The sequence below is a fragment of the Bombus affinis genome, chromosome 13 (assembly GCF_024516045.1).
Source record: "Bombus affinis isolate iyBomAffi1 chromosome 13, iyBomAffi1.2, whole genome shotgun sequence".
Lineage (NCBI taxonomy): Eukaryota > Metazoa > Arthropoda > Insecta > Hymenoptera > Apidae > Bombus > Bombus affinis.
The window spans coordinates 11,520,481-11,542,226 of record NC_066356.1 but is presented as its reverse complement, the minus strand read 5'-3'; the positions used below and the strand labels follow the sequence as shown (position 1 = coordinate 11,542,226).

Sequence of the window (21,746 nt, the reverse complement as noted above, 5' to 3'; positions counted from 1 at the left end):
ATTTGTCTATGTATTGTCTATATTATACCATTTTACATCATCGATTGTAAAAGATATAAAATTTGACATCGTCAATTAATAAAAGCAATAAAAGCATTTTTATGTTTCGTCCTATTGAAAAACAAATGGAAAAATCTATGATATCTTGACGTATTTTGTATTATATCATTGACCTTACGTGATCCTGAGTTGAAAAAAATTATCTCTCTTCACAATGCTTTGATAAATAGTCTGCTACAATTATGTGTTATTCCCACCGCATATCACGATAAAAGCTTCAACCTCCGAACTGTGAATAACTTCATTGAGATGGCAGCGTAGTTTGGTCTCAAAAATAAGTGAATTACATTGTTGTAGTTGCCGTGTATATAGGCAATCGTAAAGTGTAGTGAGCATAGTACACACTATAGTTGTACATAATTCACGAAAATAAAGTAACAAAAGGATCGATATTAATAAGGATGTTAAGGAAAGGAAATCTTTTTATGAGAAATTTACGCCATACTACAAGAACGTTCCACGATGAAGCTATCATTATCGGTAGTGAACAAAACACCAAGTCACCGGAGTATCAGGTTAGAACGAGAGTACATGCGCATTTCATTCATAAACGAATCATCCTGAAACTAATCTCTTTAAGGATTCCACTTTTGATCGATATTACCTTATCACTTTGGAAGGGATATAAAAATTATCGCGATATTAATTGCACGAACGGATTGTTTTATCTCTTGTGTGAGATAAATTGATATCGTTTATTTAAACGCATTCGGAGCGTGATAGACGACTGCGCAACTGAGTCACGATGATATATGGCGCGTAATACAAACATTACGAACATTGCGCGCGCCATTTTTTCATAATTTATTAAAAACAGTGCGTGCAATGTTTCGAATAATGAAAATAATTGGCTCTTAACTGTTATCGTTGAATCATTAGCGATCACACAGCTTGAATTATTTTGCTAAATCGGGATAATTAATAACAGTATTTGTACAATTATGATTTCTAATATTTAGTATTTGTTTAATTTTATTCCACATTCTATGACTGTCATCGTAATGACTATCAGCGATTTTCGTTGCGTAAAGTAAAAAGTACAAATTATAATTGAATAAACTCTATAGTAATTATCTATGAGCCAATGATACTGGTTGGGGGTTAAAAATGAGTGTCAGAACGAATGTGGAGCTGGTAAAAAAATGTTTCTAGGACAATTATGTACAAATGAAGTGTATGGTAGATAGACTAAAAGAGACAGTCGAAAAGGTTGTAGAGGGCGGGGGACGAAAGGCGAGAGAAAGACACCTAAAAAAGGGGAAACTTTTACCACGAGCACGAATTAACACGCTTCTCGATCCGACATCTCCTTTTCTCGAATTTTCTCAATTAGCTGGTTACGAACTGTACGATAACGAGGAAGTACCAGCTGGTGGAATTATTACTGGCATCGGCAGGGTAGAAGGGTAAGTATTTCGAATTTCCGGACTTGAAAAAATTCTTTGAAAATTATGTTAAAAATATGTCGTCGTCATTTAGCACTGAATGCGTAATAGTTGCAAATGATCCGACTGTGAAGGGGGGCACGTACTATCCAATCACGGTGAAAAAGCACTTGAGAGCTCAAGAAATTGCGGAAGAGAATCATTTGCCATGCATATATTTAGTAGACAGTGGTGGCGCAAATTTATCTAGACAAGCCGACGTATTTCCGGATAAAATGCATTTCGGAAGAAGCTTCTATAATCAGGCTATCCTAAGTTCGAAGGGGATCGCGCAAATTGCAGTAGTAATGGGAAGTTGCACAGCAGGTCTCACTATGATCCACGTATTCTACTTGAATCTCTCAGCACTGTTATACGTCAATTGTTCGCAATGACATTTAATCAATTTATACAGGAGGCGCATACTTGCCAGCCATGGCCGACGAAAACATAATCGTTGGCAATCAAGGTACTATCTTCTTGGCTGGCCCGCCTTTAGTGAAAGCTTCTACCGGCGAAGATGTTACTCCGGAAGAGTTGGGCGGTGCGACGGTTCATTGTCGGTAATTAACAAATACATTTGGACACATCGTTTGTTTTCGATTATGGTTCTGGAGTTTTAATTTCAGAACCTCTGGAGTCACCGACCATTATGCCATTGATGATACTCACGCCTTGTACTTGGCTCGTCAAATTGTGAAAGACTTGAATAGACAAAGACCGATGCACGTAAACTTGGACAAACAGATGGACGTACCACTGTATTCTGTCGATGAAATTTATGGTATAGTTGGCGTAAACTTGAAGCGACCGTACGATGTCAGAGAAGTGATAGCGAGGATCGTGGATGGATCGAGATTTCGCGAGTTTAAGGCGCAGTACGGGGAAACGTTGGTTACCGGCTTCGCGAAAATTTACGGTTACCCCGTGGGAATAGTTGCGAATAATGGCATACTGTTTTCGCAGGCCGCGTTAAAAGCCACACATTTCGTGCAGCTCTGCGCTCAGAGAAAGATACCGCTTATTTTCTTGCAGAATATTACAGGTACGTATCTCGTTGAATGAAATTGCCGCGTTCCCATGACTAATACATCTGGTCATTGTAAAACTGCAGGGTTTATGGTGGGCAAGGATGCTGAAGCCGAGGGTATTGCTAAAAATGGAGCAAAAATGGTGAACGCCGTGGCTTGCGCTCAAGTGCCCAAAATTACGGTGGTGATCGGTGGTTCGTACGGAGCAGGAAATTACGGTACTTTGCATTTGATAAACGACTGTTCGAGTCCTGTTCAGTTTGTTTAATTTCGATATATACGCAGGTATGTGTGGTAGATCTTATTCGCCAAGATTTCTCTATACCTGGCCGAATGCAAAAATATCCGTGATGGGAGGGATACAGGCTGCGAATGTAATAGCGCAAATTACCAAGCAGCAACGTGTTCGCGATGGGAAAGAGGTACAAAACATTGCAATTCGTTCTGTTATTGTCTTGTCAATTATCGATATAATCTCGTCGATTGTGACAGTGGACCCCGGAAGAGGAGGAGCAGCTGAAAAGACCGATCATAGAGAAATTCGAAAGGGAGAGCAGTTCGTACTATGCTAGTGCCAGGTAGATTTTCACGTACTATTAGTCCTTTCACTTTATGAGAGCAAATGCAAGTTATTCGAGTAAATTGTTTTTCAGACTTTGGGACGACGGTGTGATCAATCCGACCGACACTAGAGTGGTATTAGGTCTTAGTCTATCGGCAGCGCTAAATGCACCCATACCAGAAACTAAATTCGGAATTTTCCGAATGTAAGGTTCGTGTTCAACGATGCAACCAGTGATCTGTAATTATGAAAGTATGAACCGATGTTTGTAGCCTTCCTAACAAAATTTTAGGCCAAAGATATATATTTTTTATACAAAGTTATCATGTATACATGATCATTAAACATTCCACATATATATATAATATATATATATATTATATATATATAGTATATTTCTATACGCGTCTTTATTAGCCTTCTATCTTTGTTCCTTAACGCGTCTATAAAGTAGGGAACATCTCTGGATGCGAAACAACGAGCACGCGTCCACGCGCGTATTCTCTCGCTTTATTAAGAGTTATTTTACATTTTTCGCGTTCCGTTATAATTATATTGAGATTATAGCAGCAATTAATTACCTCGTAATTGTCTAAGTTGCTTAAGTCACATCACGTTGTTTCATCTCGTCGCGCGACTAGGTCTCCTCGACATTCTCCGCTCGCAAAGGCCAATTTTCTTCTGGCAGTATAGCGGCTGTATTGTTATGCGGTTATTCGCGAGGGTACAGCTGGGAAATGAAGTAACACGGATTGCGAGAACGGAAGAGGTGAGCGAAAATTTGGCGGTCGCTGAACGGAGAAATTTCTTGAGCAGATGCTAATTAACCCAAACTCGAAGCTTCGTGATTATTCTTCCTATACAACGATCCTTGTATATCTCTGGAACGATCGGTCACAATTCTAAGATTTTCACCGGCCGTAATTCATTCCATTAACATTGTCCCTAATATTGTCCAAAGTGGTAAAAATCTCGAACGATGTTAACTGGGCGGGATCTTGTTCGTCAACTCGATTCGATATCGTACAAAGCGAATATGCATTCAATCGTGCACGAATACGCATGTCTTTCCTTACGTAGGAAGGAAAAGAATATATTTGCTAACATCCGGCTAAACATTCGATCCATTCTTTTATCCCACGATCCACGATATACTCGAATCCTGCCGGTTCTCAAGCCGCTTTCTATTTACAGTCAACGATCGTTCATCGGTTTGCAGATCGTTCCCTTCGAATCTTACAAAAATTTGCAGAGACAGAACAGAACGAGGACGAAAGTTACAACTGCGGTTCTACACGACGAGCCGTTTATCTCCGTCTCGGTAACCTTGTATTTGAACTGTTCTTTAACCTCTTGCGCTATGAAAGCTCTTTCTTCCGTCCTAATCGTGGTCGGAGCTGGTTGCTCTCTCACTTCTTCCGCGATCACAGCTCTGGCTTTTGTCCTGTTCTTTCCTCTTCTGATGTATAACTCGGATAAGGCTGTTAAATACAGAATATTAATTAAACAGTAATAAAATTGGAATAAGACACGGCAATCGATCTACCTTTATCGACCACTGCGTCTTCCTCGAAATCCACTTTAATGAGAGCAGACATAGTCACTTCAAACAGCTTGTTATTGTCAGTATTTGAGACGTCGATGGCTCTTCTCTTCCTGCCGAATCCAATTTGACCATTGCTGCACTCGATCTGAAATATCGGATACATTGGGTGTAGATGAAATTAGATATTGGCATAAATGACGATGAACGTGTGATGCGGCAGAATTGCGTCTTACCCCTTGGCATTTGTCCAAACAAACGTTAACAGTACCACGAAATTGGACGTAGGTGCTCTCTGGAAACTTGAAAGCTCGGAATTTCGCTGTTAGAAAGTCTCCATCCACCGTGTTGAAATTTTCGAACAGATATGGGTCCACGGAACAGCTGAGAGTAGAAAGAGTTACGTATGATATTTTCTTTTTCGTATATTCGAACCCTTTTAACCCTTTCCTTTTTATTTCCGTTCTATTCGTAATCATCGAGTAGTCGCTGGTGCTATTCGTCTCTTAATATCGTCTTTTAATCTCGTTTATTGTTCAAAACCAAATGATCGTGACGCTATTAGCTCGATAAATAGTTTGATAAATTAAAATACCGGCTTCTTTCGCTACACCATCAAAGGGTTAAAATAGGAACGAAGTAGAAATTGCTCGCTCACCCGTTGATAATAATAGTCTCCTCCTGTGTCTTGGTATCAGTGACCAACATATAAGTAACCAAGAGTCCATAAACGGGAGCAGAGCCATTGTCCAGGAAGATCTCCATCTGCAAAGGCGTACCTGGGCTAACGTTCAGTTCCCCGGTAACGAGATTGCCACCTTGCCGGACGCCGACTCCCAATATCGGTACCGGTGCCGACTCGGAAATCTCTCCCCTGATGTCGATCACGCTGTCACAGGAAGCAAAAGATGCGCATAAAATTCCTACCCACGAAAGAAACTTTGTTTCCCGTTGAAATGGGAATAACACGCGGCCATCTGGCAAATGGAACTATCGAATCCGAGGAAGATGCGTTTGAATGTAATTTCCGGGCAAAAACTACGAGCGAACGTCTATATGATTCAGTAGTCGGCCGAAGCAAAATTAAACTGTTTGCGATTGGCAAGAAAACATGGAAAAGTGCGGCGAACGAACTGTGCTGCGACCTGGGTTACTTTCGACAGTCATCGAATCTTAGCATCGACCTGAATCGCGTTTCCACTTCTGCCGTCTCATCGGTCGTTTCGTTCGAGCCTTTGCGTCGTACGTCTTTCGACGATCGAACGGCACAAGCGAACGGAACGGTACTAAAGACAGAGGACGATGATGAAGCCAGAAGAAAAAAAAAAAAAACAGGGACAAAGACGAAGTTTCCGTTTGGACGACACGATCGTCGATGGTTGTTTTTCTTGTTCGCATCTGTTATCATCCGTAGATCGAATGGATGTATATGGACGACGCGATCGCTGAGTATCCGAGGAATTTTCAGTTGTTCGATCATCCCTCGATAGTCGGCCAATGCGGTCGACGGTGATCCCTAATCGCGATGGACGCATCCAATCGGGCAGGCATGCAATTCCATCGACTTCGTGGAAGCAGAAACAGTTATCAAGATCGAGAAAGAATTTGCCCGTAGTGCGTAGCTCGACCCCGAGCATCGGCCACGCGAGATACCGCGTGATAATTCAACAATAAAGATTTTACGGCTTCCTGGTTGAGCGGCGACATCGACGATTCGCAGAATCCACGGGCACGGCGAGGTACGATCGATTAGTACCAATAAATTAGCGCCGCGAAACAGGAACGAGACAAAAATTCAGCGCGTGTATGGCTGCCACGGAGAGTATACCAGGGAAGAATGTCGCCTCGCGAAGCGACTTTCATCGACGGAAAATAGGAAGAGGCCTACTCCGTTGCCAACTAAAATTAAGTTAATGGCCAAGTCATCAAAGTAAGAAGATCGAGGGTAACGAAATTGCGTCGGAGGCCTCATTTTCGAGAGAATCAAGTTTGAAAACTCGTCGAGTATTAGAATCGATCGTCGCTGAGGACAAAAACACAGGAAAATTGGAACGAAAGGTGGAAAATCCTGTGGATATACGAATTATTCAAACAAGGTTTTAACAGGCCGTTTAACGTTTAGAAACGGAACGCGCAGCCTACTTCGAAGTGGTCGTTAGTGTCTCTTAAGCGACATTTACATGTTCCGGGCAAACAAAAAGATCTCCTTGGATGGTCGCGCGCCGGTCGAAACGTTTTACCAGTAATACACGGAGAATACGAATGACTATGGAGAAGTCAGTTTTATCGAACGAGCAGGAAAAGGAAGGGAGACTCTGTGACGCGATGTACGCAAGGCTAAAATTACATTTCAGGTTTTCCAGCACCTGCGCCGGTATAGACTCGAGGAATAAATGGAACGTGGAATCATGAATCAACTTGGCGACCACAACAAACGTCCATCTTCGTTCAGCTCGCACTCGTTTGAATTAGAAAGCGACGAATACTTGAACTTATTATCCGCGGTACGCTTTGGCCTCCTTGCTTATCCCCACCGCTGTTATATTCTATGGATTGACAAAAAGTCGTTCGAGTCCCCAGAAGCGTATCTCGTTGCAAATCTATATAACTGAAACGTTCGATCATTCAGCGCAGCGCTAACGGTCGAGCGAATCGTTTCGAAAAATATAATTTTAGACCGAACAAAAAGGTAAAAGGTAAACGAGCATCTTGCCAACGGTACAGTGAAAATCAAAAGGCGAGTATACGTGTTGAAGACGCGAAATTTGCCGAAAAATATTATGTTATTTATCGTAATATTATGATATTATGTGAATATTACGTAAGTAAGTCTGTAATGTATACTCACTTTTGACTCTCACTGTATATCAGTATGACGCGAATAATTACCAGTAAGCCGACAAGCAGTACCTAAATCGAGAATTACCGTTCCCCTTTGATCGAACAGTTTTACCAGCTGTCTATACAATTGCGATTAATTGCTTGCTACGAAGCAAGAGCGAACCTCTGGTCTGACTAGGCATGATCTTATTTCACTGCAGGCGCAGCCCGGAAGGTTGCAACCGTTTAAACTATCGAAGAGCCAAGGTTCTTCGTAAAACAAAGAGTCACAGATGGATGAAAGTCTCAAACATAATTTTAGTCGTTGCTTGTTCTCGCGATCGCTTAGAGCGAATAGAATATCCTTGACGCGAATACGCAATTATTATTGCGCGCGCACGATCGCTTAACGTACGAACGGCGAAGACTGGATTATGTGATTCTAACCGATCGGAAAAGGAGTTCTATCGTGAAACGATAAGTGGAAAATCGTGCGAATAAGTTTAGAGAATAAATAGCGTAGAAACAGAATATTAAGGTGAAAGATAAACTCACTCGGGTTCCTGGAAACCTGCTGGAAGAACGCTGCGTCGAACCGCGGTGTGATTGGTTGCGATCGAGATTCCAGGTTTCACAACGACTTCGGTGATAACACACTTTACGGTGAACGTGTGCTTGCTGGAATCCGCCGGCTCCTCCACTATTATCCGATGAAAGTACACCTTCTGACCCTGTGTATCATTATGCGTGTGTAATTTTGCTCGAATCCATGGGATCGCCGATCGAAACAATGAAACGAGTCCTAACAACTTATCGCCAACTCTGAGCACGAATCGATACGTTCGTTCGACCTTTGATTTTATTTAGCTCGGAGCCAACCTGTTTTTATTTTACACGCGCAGTCAATCACGAGGTTCGAAGAAAACAACTTTCGATCAGATCCGACAAAGTCGATCGAACGATCCATAAATCACGCGGCGCACCGCCCTGTTCGCTAAATTATTCGATCATTTTAATTATTCGGATGCGATAGTTTTATCAGCGATCAGACTCGTAATTACTCCCTACCGTGACTTTGTTAACGACTCTAGTGATACCGCATCGCAACATGTCCTGCTCTAAGAGCGGTAATCGGAACGTGGCGACGCCGTTGCTAAGCCGAGGTTTGCAAGCTTCGTCTGCAAAAGAAGATACGTTTCAACGTGTAAAATACGCGTCTACCTTTGCATCCCGATTCTATATCTCACGGCCACGTCGGCGTACGGCCGACAATAGCCAGAAACACGAAGGGAATCGATCTTTACCTGGAAAGTCCTTCATCTGTTGCAGATATATCCTCGCTTGCGGACTACTCCTTACGATGTCAACCTCCATCCACTGTTCCGAGCATCTCACTTTGCTCTGAACTGGAACAGAAAAACCCAGAAGGGATTTCGGATGAGAAATCGTTTCAACTCGATCGATATTGCGTATACGCGAGCAATTTAATATCGAACATCTATGGAGCGATATCGGTCAGATAGATTAGACGCGTTTCGGAAAAATGGGCGAGAAACTTGCAAAGAGGAATCTCGTCCGACGGCGAACGCGAGAAAAACGAAGAGAAAAGTACGACGTAGCCGCAAACTAACTCGCAGTATACCACCGTAATTGCTCCATAAAGTCGTAAGCGTCTCGACCTTGAAAAGCGAGCAGCTCGACATTGCGCGCTCGAGAAACCCGCGCTCTGATGTACATCCCTTTGGGTTGGACCCTGTTTATTCGCGGAACTCGACGATGGATACTTTCACCGTTGGCGAGTAACGTCCGTGTGATACACCTAAACCACCGGTTTACATTATCGCGATGTAAGAACGTTGCATCCGGCCGCGAAAAAACGACGAGATAGGAGAAGAAATAATCGCGCGACGCGTGGTTCATTTGCTTCCTGGGCAATTGAATTTTCGGACGATTCGATCGCGATCGATGTAGCCCCTCGTGATCGTTAAATCGCCATCGATAATTGTATTTGACTAATGGTAGATTCGCTGTCGATCGGCTGGCTCTCGGCGAAGAAAAATCCAATGGCCGATAATTGAGATCTCCGCGCGATTACCAAGAGCCACGACCAACGATTTCATCCAGAAACACCGTATACTCGAAACGATATCGTGGTTGTCGTTTGATATATAGTTGCGGCGTTGTTCTTTGGAACAAGCGCAATATCTCTGCGGGACGTAGCACACGCACTTTGCAGCCAACTACGCAGGTCGGGCAATAATTCACGGTGAAGTATCATCGTCACGCGGGCAACACGCCGTTAAAGAACGCGGCGTACCTTTCCTACGACAGGAGAACGAAGTCGGGAAAGTTTCGCGCACAGCCCAACTCTGTCGGCGAACGAGGAACCGGGTTGCTGTTTCAAGATGAACCGATAACGTTTGCCTACGAATCGAAGCAATTAAACGATCCCATCCTCTGATAGATTTGTTCTCTTGCGTGATTTAGATACTACCACATAGTACATTCTCGGAGAATTTTATAACCTTTCGTTGATTTCCTTCTGGAAGAGAAAATTCCTCGTGATCGTTAACTCGATGTCCGTCTCGCTTTCGAGCCGTCGCGCATCGTGACAAGTACGAACGATGAAAAGTCACCCGCGTAGCTCGTGTCTGCCGTAACTGGTTGTTCACGGTTTCCGCGAGTACATCAGGTCGCGATTAACGCGCAAATTACATGACTGCACGTTGTGTCACTTTCAAATAGCCCGAGGATCGGCGGTCTTTTCCATTAGCGAGTTTAAAGTGTTTCCCCAGGCAGTGCAACCACCTGTAGTAGGTACGATCCTCGAGCCATCTCTCGACAGAGGTCCGTGACCTTCTTCTTCTTCTTCTTCTCCTTCTTCTTCATCATCTTCTTCCTCTTCTTCTTCATCATCTTCATCTTCTTCTTCTTCTTCTTCTTCTTCTTCTTTTGTTCTTTCTCTCTAGTCCTTTTTTCATTTTCGACGTCCGCTACGTTTTTGCAGGAGCCTCTTTTACTCGTTCCTCTTTCGATGCCCGACTCGTTGTTCCTTTCTTTTCTTCGTCTTCTTTTTCTCCTTCTTCTCCTTCTTCTTATTGTTCTTTCCTCGCCTGCGTCTCCTCTTTGTGTTTTGATCAGCGGCGTTCTCCTAACGTCGTAGTCACCGCGAGAGATCCTGCACTTCCCATTTCTTCTTCTTCGCTGTTCTCTCTCTCTCTCTCTCTCTCTCTCTCTCTCTCTGTCTCGTGTTCAACCGCGATGTCGTTTATTTACCCTACTGTCAGACGCACGGAGGACTTCCTGTTTCGAGTTTTTCAACCTCGTCGACGGTCCAACAACGAGCAGACACTTTTTTCGAGCGTCCCTGCTCGGTTCGGACACTCGGCCTATTGTCTTGGTAATTTATGCCGCCGATAGGGATCCGCTTTCATTACCGGATAATCGTTTCGCCCGAACGCTGCCGGTTCTTCGTTCCGCGAACGATTCTCCATGTTGCGAGAGAGGGGCTACGTGACCCCTGTACCTTTCTTCTTTATTATTCTCGCCGAGTTTCCGATCCCTTCCTGTTCTCTTTGCCGCCATTAAATCCGAGAAGCACGCATCGCCCCGCTCTCTCAGAATTCCGTTCTTCTGTACGTTTCCCCTTCTCCTCCGCTATCGAGCTTCGTTTTACTCGTTTCTCTCTTTCGATTTCTTTCCGATCTTTTCTCCGTCCTTCGAAGATTAAGATCTCTGCAGGATTACGAAGAACTCCGAGTCGACCTATGCTCTCGCGTGGTTTTCCCGACCTGCGACCTTCGTACGCTTCTTCGCTCGCCCTCCGCGTTAATCGCTTTGCGCTTTTTACGTCTGTCGATAGGACTTTCTTCGTGCCTTGCGTATATTTTTAAACGTTCGCGCTGTGTCGCCAGTGCGTCGACCGGAATTTGCAGATTTTCGACGAGTCACGTTTCTTACATCCGACATCGATCTTAGAAATCAGTTCGTTGTCGATAGATTCTCTGTTACAGTTGTGTTTTTATTTGTGCTTTCGTTTCCACGTATACGTGATATTTAAAATTCTCTCGCTTAATCATAAAATGTCTCTATCGTTCGTGGTAATCTTCGCATACAACGATCTAATATCAGCCTTTGAAACGCCCTCTTTAATCGCGATTCAACCGTTATTATCAGCATATAGATCATCTAGACGCTGAAGCTATCTTTATTTCGACTCGATATCTACCATGGATAACTGCTTCGATCCCGAGAAAGATTAACTCCTACTGCTTTCTTCTTTGTTTCTCGTGTTTCTTTGCGACAACACGCGAGCTCGACGAAGAGAATCGGTAGATCGGTTTCACTGTCGATGGCGAAACGTTCCATGTATCGTGGATGCTTTTTGCCGGATTCGCCTGCTAGTGACTGGTGTTCTACTCTTCCGCTTTCTGTCTCTTTCTCTTGTACCTTCTCGGACGCCCTTTTTTCGACTGTTTCGCAAAGTTGCCGGGAAACAAGAAGGAATTGATGTAAATTACGACAACGTACGATCCCCGGGATTACAATAATTTGAGGCCATTACCGACCTCGGTGTTAAGACGAGAACCGAGCTGCATAATTACGCACCATCGCTGTGTAACACGCCCTGTGTTGCACGGATTACGGTGCCAAGTTGATTTACCGACGTTTGAATAAATAAGAACCAATTTACGATCAATGAGAATCAAAAGCGAACTCTTTCCACGAGAGGCCTTTACCGAAACTCTACAAACCAACTAATTTATTTAAATTGACCTACAAGTGGGATGCCAAGTGGGGCCAGAAGGTTCTCGCACGGTCGCGTGTCTCTCGACGACAAATGCACGCAGTGCATTCGACCCCATTTTCCACGTAAGGCAGACGGATAAAGAAAGGGTGGAAATCCGGTGCGACGCGATTAACATTCGTGGCCCGTCGTCCGTGCGTCCACGCGACGTTAACTGTACAACGAATAACCGTGAGTCGAGAAGGGCAGACCACGAAGGCGGGAATATCTGTAGCCAGCAATTAAACTGGTCGATAGGTAGACGGCAGCAAAGAATCGGTCGGTCGAGCAGGAAGCTCGTACGTACTTACGTAGGCGTGCCCTTCCACACATACTTACTACCGGTTGTTACACGGTTTACGTACATCTCGTTCAACAAAAAATATTCGTACATACCATTATCTTCCTGTTAACGATTTTTTACCAGGTCCTACGTTCTATTCCGTGGTATTAAATTTTTCTAGTCGTACTACCGTATTTATACGTATGGATATATAATTCGTGTTATTAATAATAATAATGATAATAATATAATTGATACTACAAACGTCGAACGCAACTGTGCCGGTCGGTGCATTAATTAATGCCGTTACTCGATGCTTCGATTTAGCTTCATCTCGCTGCACAGCGTGTAGAACGACTCGCACGAGAAATGGATTACACCTTGCAATTATACGCGTTGTAACGAAACGAAATCGTGTTTCATTTCGCCGACACGAAATTGACTACGGAATCAATTCGTAGCTTCACGATCTGCACCGTGCTGTAATAACAACCATCGTTATAACGTTGCCGGTACTTCGAGCGGTACAAAATCGACAGGGATGCAGCGCCCGCATGGATATCTACGGTAACCGAGAGATCAGTTTTGGAGACACTGAAAAGGCAATCGCCTCGGTCGCAGCCGACTTTTATATCGCCAAGATTCCTTCGAGAGCTTTCTACGACTTCCGGTTGCAAGCGGAATGGATTGCTCGTAAATCGATACGCTTTCGAAGTTACAGTTAGAACACGCCGCTGGTAGGCGAGTTTCGATTCTACGCTGGATAGATTTCTCAGAGGGTCCTCTCGCATCATGCTTTACCAACCATCGATATCGAAAAGTCGATCGATTTTACGAGTCAAGCTGCGCAACGTTATTTCTAATTTTACATTTTCTAATCGAAATTCTTTCTTCTCGACTTTGTGCTCGGCCCAACTTCGTACACGTAATAATACGTTGATAATTGTAGTTATCCAAGGCCAGATTACGCGAACACGAAAGAGTCGAATACGAATAACCCGATTGATCCGAGAGAGATTTTAATTGGGCGTTAAGCTAACATTTCGTTTCGATAAATAGAGTTCGGATAAACGTACTTGTAGGCTACATCGGTTGCCAATTAAAAACGCGCGATATTAATTGCCACAATTTCCATTTCTCGTTACCAACGACGTTAATTAAACGAACGCCTACGTTTTCTCGGTTATGCAAATAAATTCGCCGCCTCGCTAATTCAAACGTCACCACTGTACGTAATTCAATTACTCGTCGTTGTCGTTTCTCGATCTCCACGCGCCACCGTCAGTTATTTTCCCTTCAACAATGCAACAGTTGCGCGTGTTGCCGCGCGTATTACCTTTTCTCAGAAAAAGACGCGAGCAATTTCAATGTCTGCTTAAGGATTAACCGTTGTAGATGACTGCAGGCAACAGCTGTCTCGACTTTGCAATTTTTCCTCTACAGGCTATCGTAAAAGCAATTTTATCGCTTCGTTTTTAAATAATTTTCAAAAACGAAAAGGAAACGGATAGACGTACGAGTGTCTGGCCAGGCAAACTGATTGATTTCATTCTTGCCGCGCTAATTTACGAGAATAAGAATTTATTCCGATACTTTAGGAGAAAACGCGTGCAAGTACGTGGTAAAATAACATGTGCCGTATCGCGGAGCTCGCGAAATATTATAATCGAGAGACCGAAGATCACAGAAGAAATCTGCCTGTTGCCTCGAGCTGGCTAGACGCGGTGAACAGAACGCACGAAGCGTACCACGACTGCGTAACAGGATCGAAAGTTCGTAATCGATGCGAAGCAGGTTGGCCGCGAGAGTGATAAAAGAGGAGCGGACTCGGTAACGGTGATTTCATTCCGGTTCCTTTGGCCACGGCGCGATACACGCCACGCTGCGCCGCGCCGCGCCGCCCCGATTACAACAGCTGCCAGCGGTAAATCACCGATGATCAGCGATCGTTAGCGCCCTGCGATTCCGTCGATGGGGTTAGGTGAAAATGAAAGAATCACCGCGAAACCGCGCGTACACGAGCACGCGTATCGCTACGCCGGTGTCTCTAAAGTCTAGAGTCTAGAGCGTCCTTATGGTGCGTTTACGATCAAACGAGCGAGCGTCTAGTAAAATTTCGAAATAAAAGCGTAAGCGAGCATCCGTTCGCCGTCTGACGATTACTCCGCGGATCAGAAAGCGAAAATGGCGAAGAACGAACGTTCGCTGGCTTGGTCTGGACGTATCGTTGGATGCCTGAAACAACGAGGGCAACGATCGACGCCTCTCTGTTATCTCCTTGCTATCTCCTATGCTAAATCCTCGTCCTTCGCTGGAATTACGTAACTGAAAATAGCAGACCGGTTTCGATGATGAACAAGCAATTTCGATAGAGCAAAAGCTAAGTGATTTCCCCTTAATCGCCCGCAAGATGTAAAGAGGTTCTTCATTCGCTGAATCGTTAGGTAGATTCCGCCGGGAGATTGGCACAAAGTCTGGGACGCCACGAGCGAATCTTAAGCACGCGTTTCGTTATTTTCTGCCTCGCAACAGCCGCCGGTTGTTAAACGACGTGTTGAGAGGCAGGATCCGGACTTGGACCATCGAGGTGGACGATAATGTGATCGAACGCCGGCAGCAGCTAAAGAATCTTATTCTTTACCGTGATACGAACAAATCCGGAGATCGACGTTGGAATTTGCTTTGGGTCAGCTGCTCTCTGTCCTTTACATCTACTGTTACCGCTACTGTTCGATCCTGTCCGGCTTATGTCGATGGATCCAGGTCCGGCGTATCGAGGTCGTACAAAGATCAGCTATGAACCTACGAACGCGAGCTATAGGAATCGTAAAAATCCTAGAAATATCGCGTCTTTGCAACGACGCGAAACGCAATGCTGGAAATCCGCGGAACGGGCAGAAACGCTATACATCTAAATGGGAATGACGTCAGTCCTCTGACTCTTGGCTATGGTGCGAGCAACTACTCGGTAACACGCTGACTAATTTCAAGCTGTTTAGAGCTGGTTGACTCTTTGTGAATCGTGAGTAACGATAAGAGAGAAGTAGCGATCCAACAACGGCAGTGTCTCGTTTACCGCTGAACATTTTTATAAAGTATCGCGACGAGAAACGACCGCTCCGATTAAAACTGTAAAATTTGAAAACGATTTCGAAATATACGCAATAGTTACTTTTCATCGTATGTACGTAGAAATATTCTGCCGTTCTAATCTCATAAATTATTAAGTACCTTACATTAAGTACGTTAATTTCCCATGTTCTTTTTTCTCCAAAATTTCATGTAGGACACGGACTATTGCTTCGCAGGAAGATTCCTACGGAGAAGAGGCCGTCGATTTTCTTCCACGATTCGAAGAAATAATCGTGGAGCGGGGAGGATGCAAATGACGTCGGAGGATCGGTCGGTCGTAGGGTCGCGGCTAGTCACGAAATACAAGAGACACAGGGAGCAAGGTGCATCGCGCGCGCCAAATGCAGAATGAATAATTTATCATGGCGGCGATCCGTGCAGAAATTATGCGCGAAGCCAGCGACTACCGTTATGCACATTTTCGGTAATCTCGGCAACGGTTAAATCGCCACCGGTCCACCACGGCCGAGCCGATTATTTAAACAATTTTACGCTTCGGATCACCGGTGCATAAAACGTTCACACGCGTCGTTACGTGGCCGTTCGACGCGCATTTTTTTCGGTCTGCATTCTTTCAATCTGTTGTACGCGGAACGTAACGAGCTGCGTCGACTTTTCAGCCGTGGAATTCGCGGTATTTCGCCAACAAAGTCGCCGATTCCTCGATTACCACCGACGCGTAACGGAATTTCATCGCTAACCGTGACGGTCGGTTTTTTCCCGCATCTGCTCCCTCGTAGAAAGAGAAAACAGTTGGACATCGATCGAAATTCAGATCGTATCGCGCCATGCCACGGCTATAAGTTTCGCTCGCGTAATCCCAACGCTGCGAGCTTATCCTACGAAGAACGATCCTTTGTCGTTGAAGGAGACTTCCTTGTACTGTCATCGTCCAGATATCGAATCTGACTCTATCCGCAGGCGACTTCCGGCACGCTTTATTATCCAGACTTTGTACTGCTCCAGACTCGAGCACGGAATACATTTTCCAGAGGATACTCGCGCGCTTATCTGATCAGAGAATTTAATTGTTTCCGCGAGTTCGTCCTTTCCACGTTGATTCTCGGACGTCCCCTGCGAGGGAACGGTTCTCCAGTTCGCGAATATCGTTTCAAGTTTTCCATTTCGCTGCGTAGTTCGGCTAAAGATATCTTTATTAACACAGATGAAGAGGGTAAACGCAGAACGTTTACGTAGAACGGACAACGAACGAGTCGCATATTTTACGAAATCCTTTGAACCGAATTTCCGAGGTTAGGGATATGCACGAAAGAACTCTGAACAAACGCAATACGCGCGAGTTCGCAGTATTACGTATACGATTCGCAGGGTCGGAATTAACCAGCGACGATATACAGCGATGCGGAAGAAAAGTTCGTGCGAACCTGAACGATCTCGCGATGACGATGGAACTGTACTTTGATAGTCGAAGCGTCTGAAAGCACGCGTAGGCATCGGGGGAAGACGTCGGCGAAACGATCGCCTTAATTTTGAACTCGCTTTACGACCTCGTTATATCGCGTCTTTGTCGCGAATTCCTTCCCCGGTTCAACAGGATTCTCGTCCGAGTTCCCCAGCAGTCTCCATAGCCAAGAAAAATGACCGTCCGTTTTGCGTGTACTCGCGTTTAATTTATTTTTAATTCGAACCGTGTCGTTAGCAGGGCCCATAACGTGCAATTATCGTCACATATAAGTAAACGTTCGCGGCGGAACGTACGCGAACCAGCGCAGATTTATTACCTTTGATAGCACAGGTAACGATCATTGGCAGAACAGTGGAATCTTACGATACAGTCTCCGTCGAGGAACACGCACGAACGATGCCCGTCCGGGAACTTGTAGGTACGCGCGACTCGCTTCCGATAACGCGCTCGTGTTGCATATTCGATACGGTTGTACCTATGAGTTTTCTTCATACGCGAATCCACGTAGCCCGAATGGCCAACGTCACGCTCGCCAATCCGGTCAATCGCCGGCGATAAATTCCAACCGAAGAATCTCATCTCGACCAATTGGTTCGCGATCGACTTTTACACGAGCGAACGAACCCACTTGCGAATTCATCGCGCGTACTAATCGTTAGAGCGGGCGTTTATGCTCGTGTCGGTTAAGAACGTCGCGGCTTATTAACGATCGCCGTGATCGTTTTTGCGATCCTTCGTTAATTCGATGGCGTAGATATTAAAGAATCGATGGAGGATAGTTTCGTTAACGGGCCTGCGCCTGCAATTACTTTATGATCTCTGTCGACCCTCTTTACAATCTCGCCCCTCGTATCTGATCGAGAAAATGCTCTTCTGTGTTTTGTTTTCTCCTTACGCGCAGGACTTTCGTCGCTATTTCTATCTTTATCCTTTCGGACGCCGTAGCGTTAATTCTTCGTTAATCCTGATTTTCACCGTGCAGCTTGCGTTTAAGTCGATCTCCAAGAGGAATTTTATCAATTTATTAACGTTTCCCCGAATGGAACGTCTCAGGAGCTAAACGTCGTGTCACGTTTCTCAAAGGATCGATCTCTATCGAAGCGGGAAGATGTTCTCTTTCCGCGCTGTCAAACGATTAAAGCGAAAGCCGAGAAGAGTCTTTGGATGAATTTTCATTGATTTAGGCACGACTGGCGAAGCGTTCGATGGACTCGAGGCCACGATTATTCGATGAAAACGCCGTCTTTGTTAACGAGTTGCGAGTGACTGGCTACTTTGAGGAATTGCGGGATCATCGAGGAAGGGAACGGGCAACGACGAAGCCCGCGCGACGTTATACTCTCGTATTCCACCGATTATCATCAATGGCGAAAACGACCGGTTAACGGCTATGTCGAGCGTTCTCGAGATAGGTCAGGTGGAGGGAAAAGCGATTATTACGGTTAAGTGGCCACCAGCATCGTCGAAGAAAACGTCGTCGAGTCGTCTAAACTCGAGACGCGGTAAGAATGCAGCGCAAAGAGGTACGCGGTGATTATACCTACTCCATTTCTCGAAAATTGCTACTTTATACGCGACGCGAGACCAGCCTGAAATTACGTCCCAGATGCGTAAATCCGGTAGGTGGAAATCCTTGAAGCTGAACTACCGAACTCGTCTAATGCGTTTCACCTATGCAGCAACATACGAGCGTAGAAAAACGAAGCGACGAATTTCGTTCGAACGTATTTCTTTTTTTTTTTTTTTTAGAAACCGTACTCGTATAACAGGGAACAGGATCAGTGGAAAAGTAGCTAAATGAACTAGGTAAATGAAATTCATAAAGATCGATGTCGTTGACGTGACAATGACGTGTCTCGAAAATTAAGCGGAAGGAAAGACGCTAGAAAGAACCGTGCGCATTCGTTGTACATCGGGGAAAGAAGAGACGAATGCGGTGGTCTTTACGTGTCAATCGTCGCGTACGGATGTTGTTCGAACCGGCAAGAAGATATCGTCCGCCTAAAACGGAGGCGAGGTACCGACGAGCAATTTTTACGGCTCGCCTGTGCTTCGCGAAGCAGCTTATACGGCATCGAGAGACGATCGTCGAACGGGAGGAATTCGCCCGTGGGTGCTGCTGTCCGTCCTTCGTCTCTACACGCACAGGCACGCGTGCCCACGCAGCCACGGTGACACGACACGCGTGCACAGCGAGTGGTTCGACCGGTATCCGCCATATTTGGCTGGAGGAACAGTCGCGTGAACTACGGAGACGCAGAAAATCCGCCAGGGGAAGAGGTCATCCACGCTATCGGCACTCCGGGTTAAAGCTTTCCGTCGTTCGGTCGTCGTTCGACCAGAAGATCTCGTCGATACACCGTGAATTACGACGAAACGAGGATCGTAAATTAACTCCACGCAGGGAGTAAATTTAACTCGTTGCAAAAAGTTATCCCTCCGTCTAAAAGGATCGCTGCTGCCTTTTTACCTCCTATCGATTACGCCTGTAGCATTATCCAGATACAGTTAAGTCCAGGCGTGAAACAACCGAATCGAAATTGCCTTTTCGTTCGACGGATCTCGATAATCTTTTTCAGCCTGGTTTTTGCTCGGGCCGCGCCGAGCTCGTGAAATACACAGAGAGAAAGATTCCCTCGCACGAATCGCCTGGGACGTGCGGATATGTTGCATCGAGCTTTAAACAGTAGCCTCCGAGCCTTTCAGCATCTAACGGCTGAGTTTTAGCGGAAAAACTTTCCACGGTGAATGACGTTTACGAGGGTACGTCGTAGCCAGCGTGGCACGGAATGTTAAAGAAGCGTCGAAGAATGGAAGATGGCACGTTTCCTCCATCGACGGATCGCCATTCGTGCAACACCGACCTAAAGAATCCCGTGTCAAAGATCGCGAGTCTTCGGCGCGATAACTGTACAGATTTTTCGTGGTGCACCGCTATTCTTCCTTAACCGTAAAAATTGAACGCGTCGCGAGGATCGTTCAACGACCGGCCACCTAAGACCCAGTTCTACCGCGTGGAAAAAGTGGGAAAAGTTTCCCGTCGATCACGCGTCGCGATGCATCGTCCTTGAAAAAAGTAGATCCGCTAGATCAGCCACGCCGGACGACGTAATCTCGATCCATCGGTCCGCCATCCTATCGCTTTATCAAGCTTTATCCTGCGTTCAATCCTTTGCCGTTCGATAGCAAAAACGAACGATTAATCGAATGCCGATTAGATTCGAAGCTTTCGATAGACGCCGCGACTCTGGGAGAAAGGGCGAAGAGACGAATCGATCGGCGTTTAGATCTTCCAACGAGATTAAGGATCGAGTTTCCGACCAGCGATCCTCGATCGTTTCGGTTTCAAACTGGATCGAGGATGACCTCGTCGTGACGTTTTTCTTCGTGCGCGCGTTGCCTTTGCGTTCGCCGGCTTTCCGATGGATTTTCTCTCTCCTAACGAGTAATTGCTTTTACCATTTGTTTTACGTTTTCGTTCACGGTGGTCTGCATCAAGAATCGATGAAAATCGATCGGCGGATCGGTTTGCTGAAAACCGGAGTGCCGGTCTTTTTAGCCTTTTCTCCGCTAGTATGTTCGCCGATGTCCAACGTCCGCGCAGATTGGCAACCGGTTTTCCTATGGCCTCTCCCGGACGATTCCTCACTCCCACTCTCACTCCCACCTCCGATTCCCATTCCAGCGCAGACCCTCTCGCATTCTCCGCGTCCTCCTCCTCCAGGGCCGCCGCGATACCCCATCTTCTCCCTTTCTTTCCACTCTCCTCGTCCTTTTTCCTTCGTCCGCTCTTTCACCGGACCCTTTACCTCTCGAAAGAAAGGCAACCTGTCAAAAAGCAAACCTGTCGCGCGGCATGCTACGCGCCCGACACGCAACATCGCCAATTTTTCTCCCGATGAACCAGACGTCCGGGAAACTTGTTCGACGAGCACAGGATTCGTTCGACACCGGGTACGGCACTGGCGACACCACCCACTCGATTCGCTTTTCCACGAATAGTTATTTTGCATACAAGGCTCGATCGCGAGACGCTGCCTCGCAATTAAATGCGTTCCAACTACGAGCGATTGCCGCCAACGTATTACCGCGAATCGCTTTTTGCCGGAATCTCGGCGACTTTGCTCGTATCGCGAATTTAGCGCGTATCTTGAATTTTCTTCGTAGGCTTCGTTCGCCGAAGGGAACCGGTGTCTCTGGTTTCATGGTCGCGCTTCTCCGACCGACCCTTGGTAACCTCGTTTATTCCTCGTTACTTGCAACGTGTTTCGGTTGATGGCGAAACATACGAGATACCGTTTCCGGCAAGTTCGGCTCGCGGCTTTTCGCTTTCTCGACAGAGGCATCGCGTCGCGTCCGCGACCTCTCGCAGCTTTTCCCCGTGTTCGAGGAAACGAACCGCACTGCGAGATACGCCTGGAAACCGCCGCGATTATTATTTTACCTTCGCCACGAACCACTGCGGCCTGGCTAGTTTATTTTAATCGGACAACTCGATTTAGTCCGCGATTGAACACGCTTTTTGCGTTACGCTCTATCTGCGCTTTTTCATTTCCTCCTATCGACCACAAGGGAGGATATCGAATCGACGCGACGCGACCAGCCCGTTTCCACGCTTACATCGATCCCCGTTTTCTTCGCTTTTTATTTTAAACCACCACGCCGCTCGTACTTTTATT

The 21,746-nt window shown here is 45.7% G+C and overlaps 3 protein-coding genes across 13 annotated transcripts in view; 1 reads left to right on the top strand and 2 right to left on the bottom strand.

Moving 5' to 3' along the window:
• The window catches only part of LOC126923180 (transcription factor 12), a 110,744-nt gene extending 109,531 nt beyond the window's left edge, over positions 1–1,213 (bottom strand). For all 11 annotated transcript variants that reach the window (XM_050736389.1, XM_050736384.1, XM_050736388.1 and 8 more), the window contains exon 1: positions 665–1,213. The gene's annotated coding sequence lies outside the window, so the exon portion shown is untranslated. The remainder of the gene's footprint in view (positions 1–664) is intronic.
• On the top strand, positions 221–3,476 carry LOC126923187 (methylcrotonoyl-CoA carboxylase beta chain, mitochondrial). Its single transcript, XM_050736431.1, has 9 exons — positions 221–575; positions 1,213–1,466; positions 1,540–1,811; positions 1,900–2,047; positions 2,114–2,529; positions 2,599–2,733; positions 2,801–2,937; positions 3,008–3,093; positions 3,169–3,476. Exons 1-9 carry the CDS (start codon positions 462–464, stop codon positions 3,284–3,286), a joined length of 1,680 nt encoding a protein of 559 aa, XP_050592388.1. The 5' UTR covers positions 221–461; the 3' UTR covers positions 3,287–3,476.
• An 837-nt stretch (positions 3,477–4,313) lies between these two features.
• On the bottom strand, positions 4,314–20,810 carry LOC126923692 (uncharacterized). The gene is made up of 8 exons (XM_050737388.1): positions 20,729–20,810; positions 8,745–8,846; positions 8,509–8,618; positions 7,996–8,171; positions 5,279–5,509; positions 4,857–5,004; positions 4,624–4,768; positions 4,314–4,558 (listed from the first exon to the last, which is right to left on the bottom strand). The coding sequence occupies exons 1-8, from the start codon at positions 20,808–20,810 to the stop codon at positions 4,314–4,316; spliced, it is 1,239 nt and encodes a 412-aa protein (XP_050593345.1).
• Between the last annotated feature and the right edge of the window lie 936 nt (positions 20,811–21,746).

What these genes read in the sequence shown, in the direction of transcription:
- LOC126923187 (XM_050736431.1), top strand. Translation starts at nt 462, where the DNA reads ATGTTAAGGAAAGGAAATCTTTTTATGAGAAATTTACGCCATACTACA. An exon ending in TTTCTTGCAGAATATTACAG is followed by an intron (nt 2,530 to 2,598) that starts GTACGTATCTCG and finishes GTAAAACTGCAG; the next exon opens with GGTTTATGGTGGGCAAGGAT. An exon ending in TCGTACTATGCTAGTGCCAG is followed by an intron (nt 3,094 to 3,168) that starts GTAGATTTTCAC and finishes ATTGTTTTTCAG; the next exon opens with ACTTTGGGACGACGGTGTGA.
- LOC126923692 (XM_050737388.1), bottom strand. Translation starts at nt 20,810, where the DNA reads ATGGGGTATCGCGGCGGCCCTGGAGGAGGAGGACGCGGAGAATGCGAG. An exon ending in GAGTCGTTAACAAAGTCACG is followed by an intron (nt 8,172 to 8,508) that starts GTAGGGAGTAAT and finishes AATGATACACAG; the next exon opens with GGTCAGAAGGTGTACTTTCA. An exon ending in GCAGGTTTCCAGGAACCCGA is followed by an intron (nt 5,510 to 7,995) that starts GTGAGTTTATCT and finishes TTCCTGTGACAG; the next exon opens with CGTGATCGACATCAGGGGAG.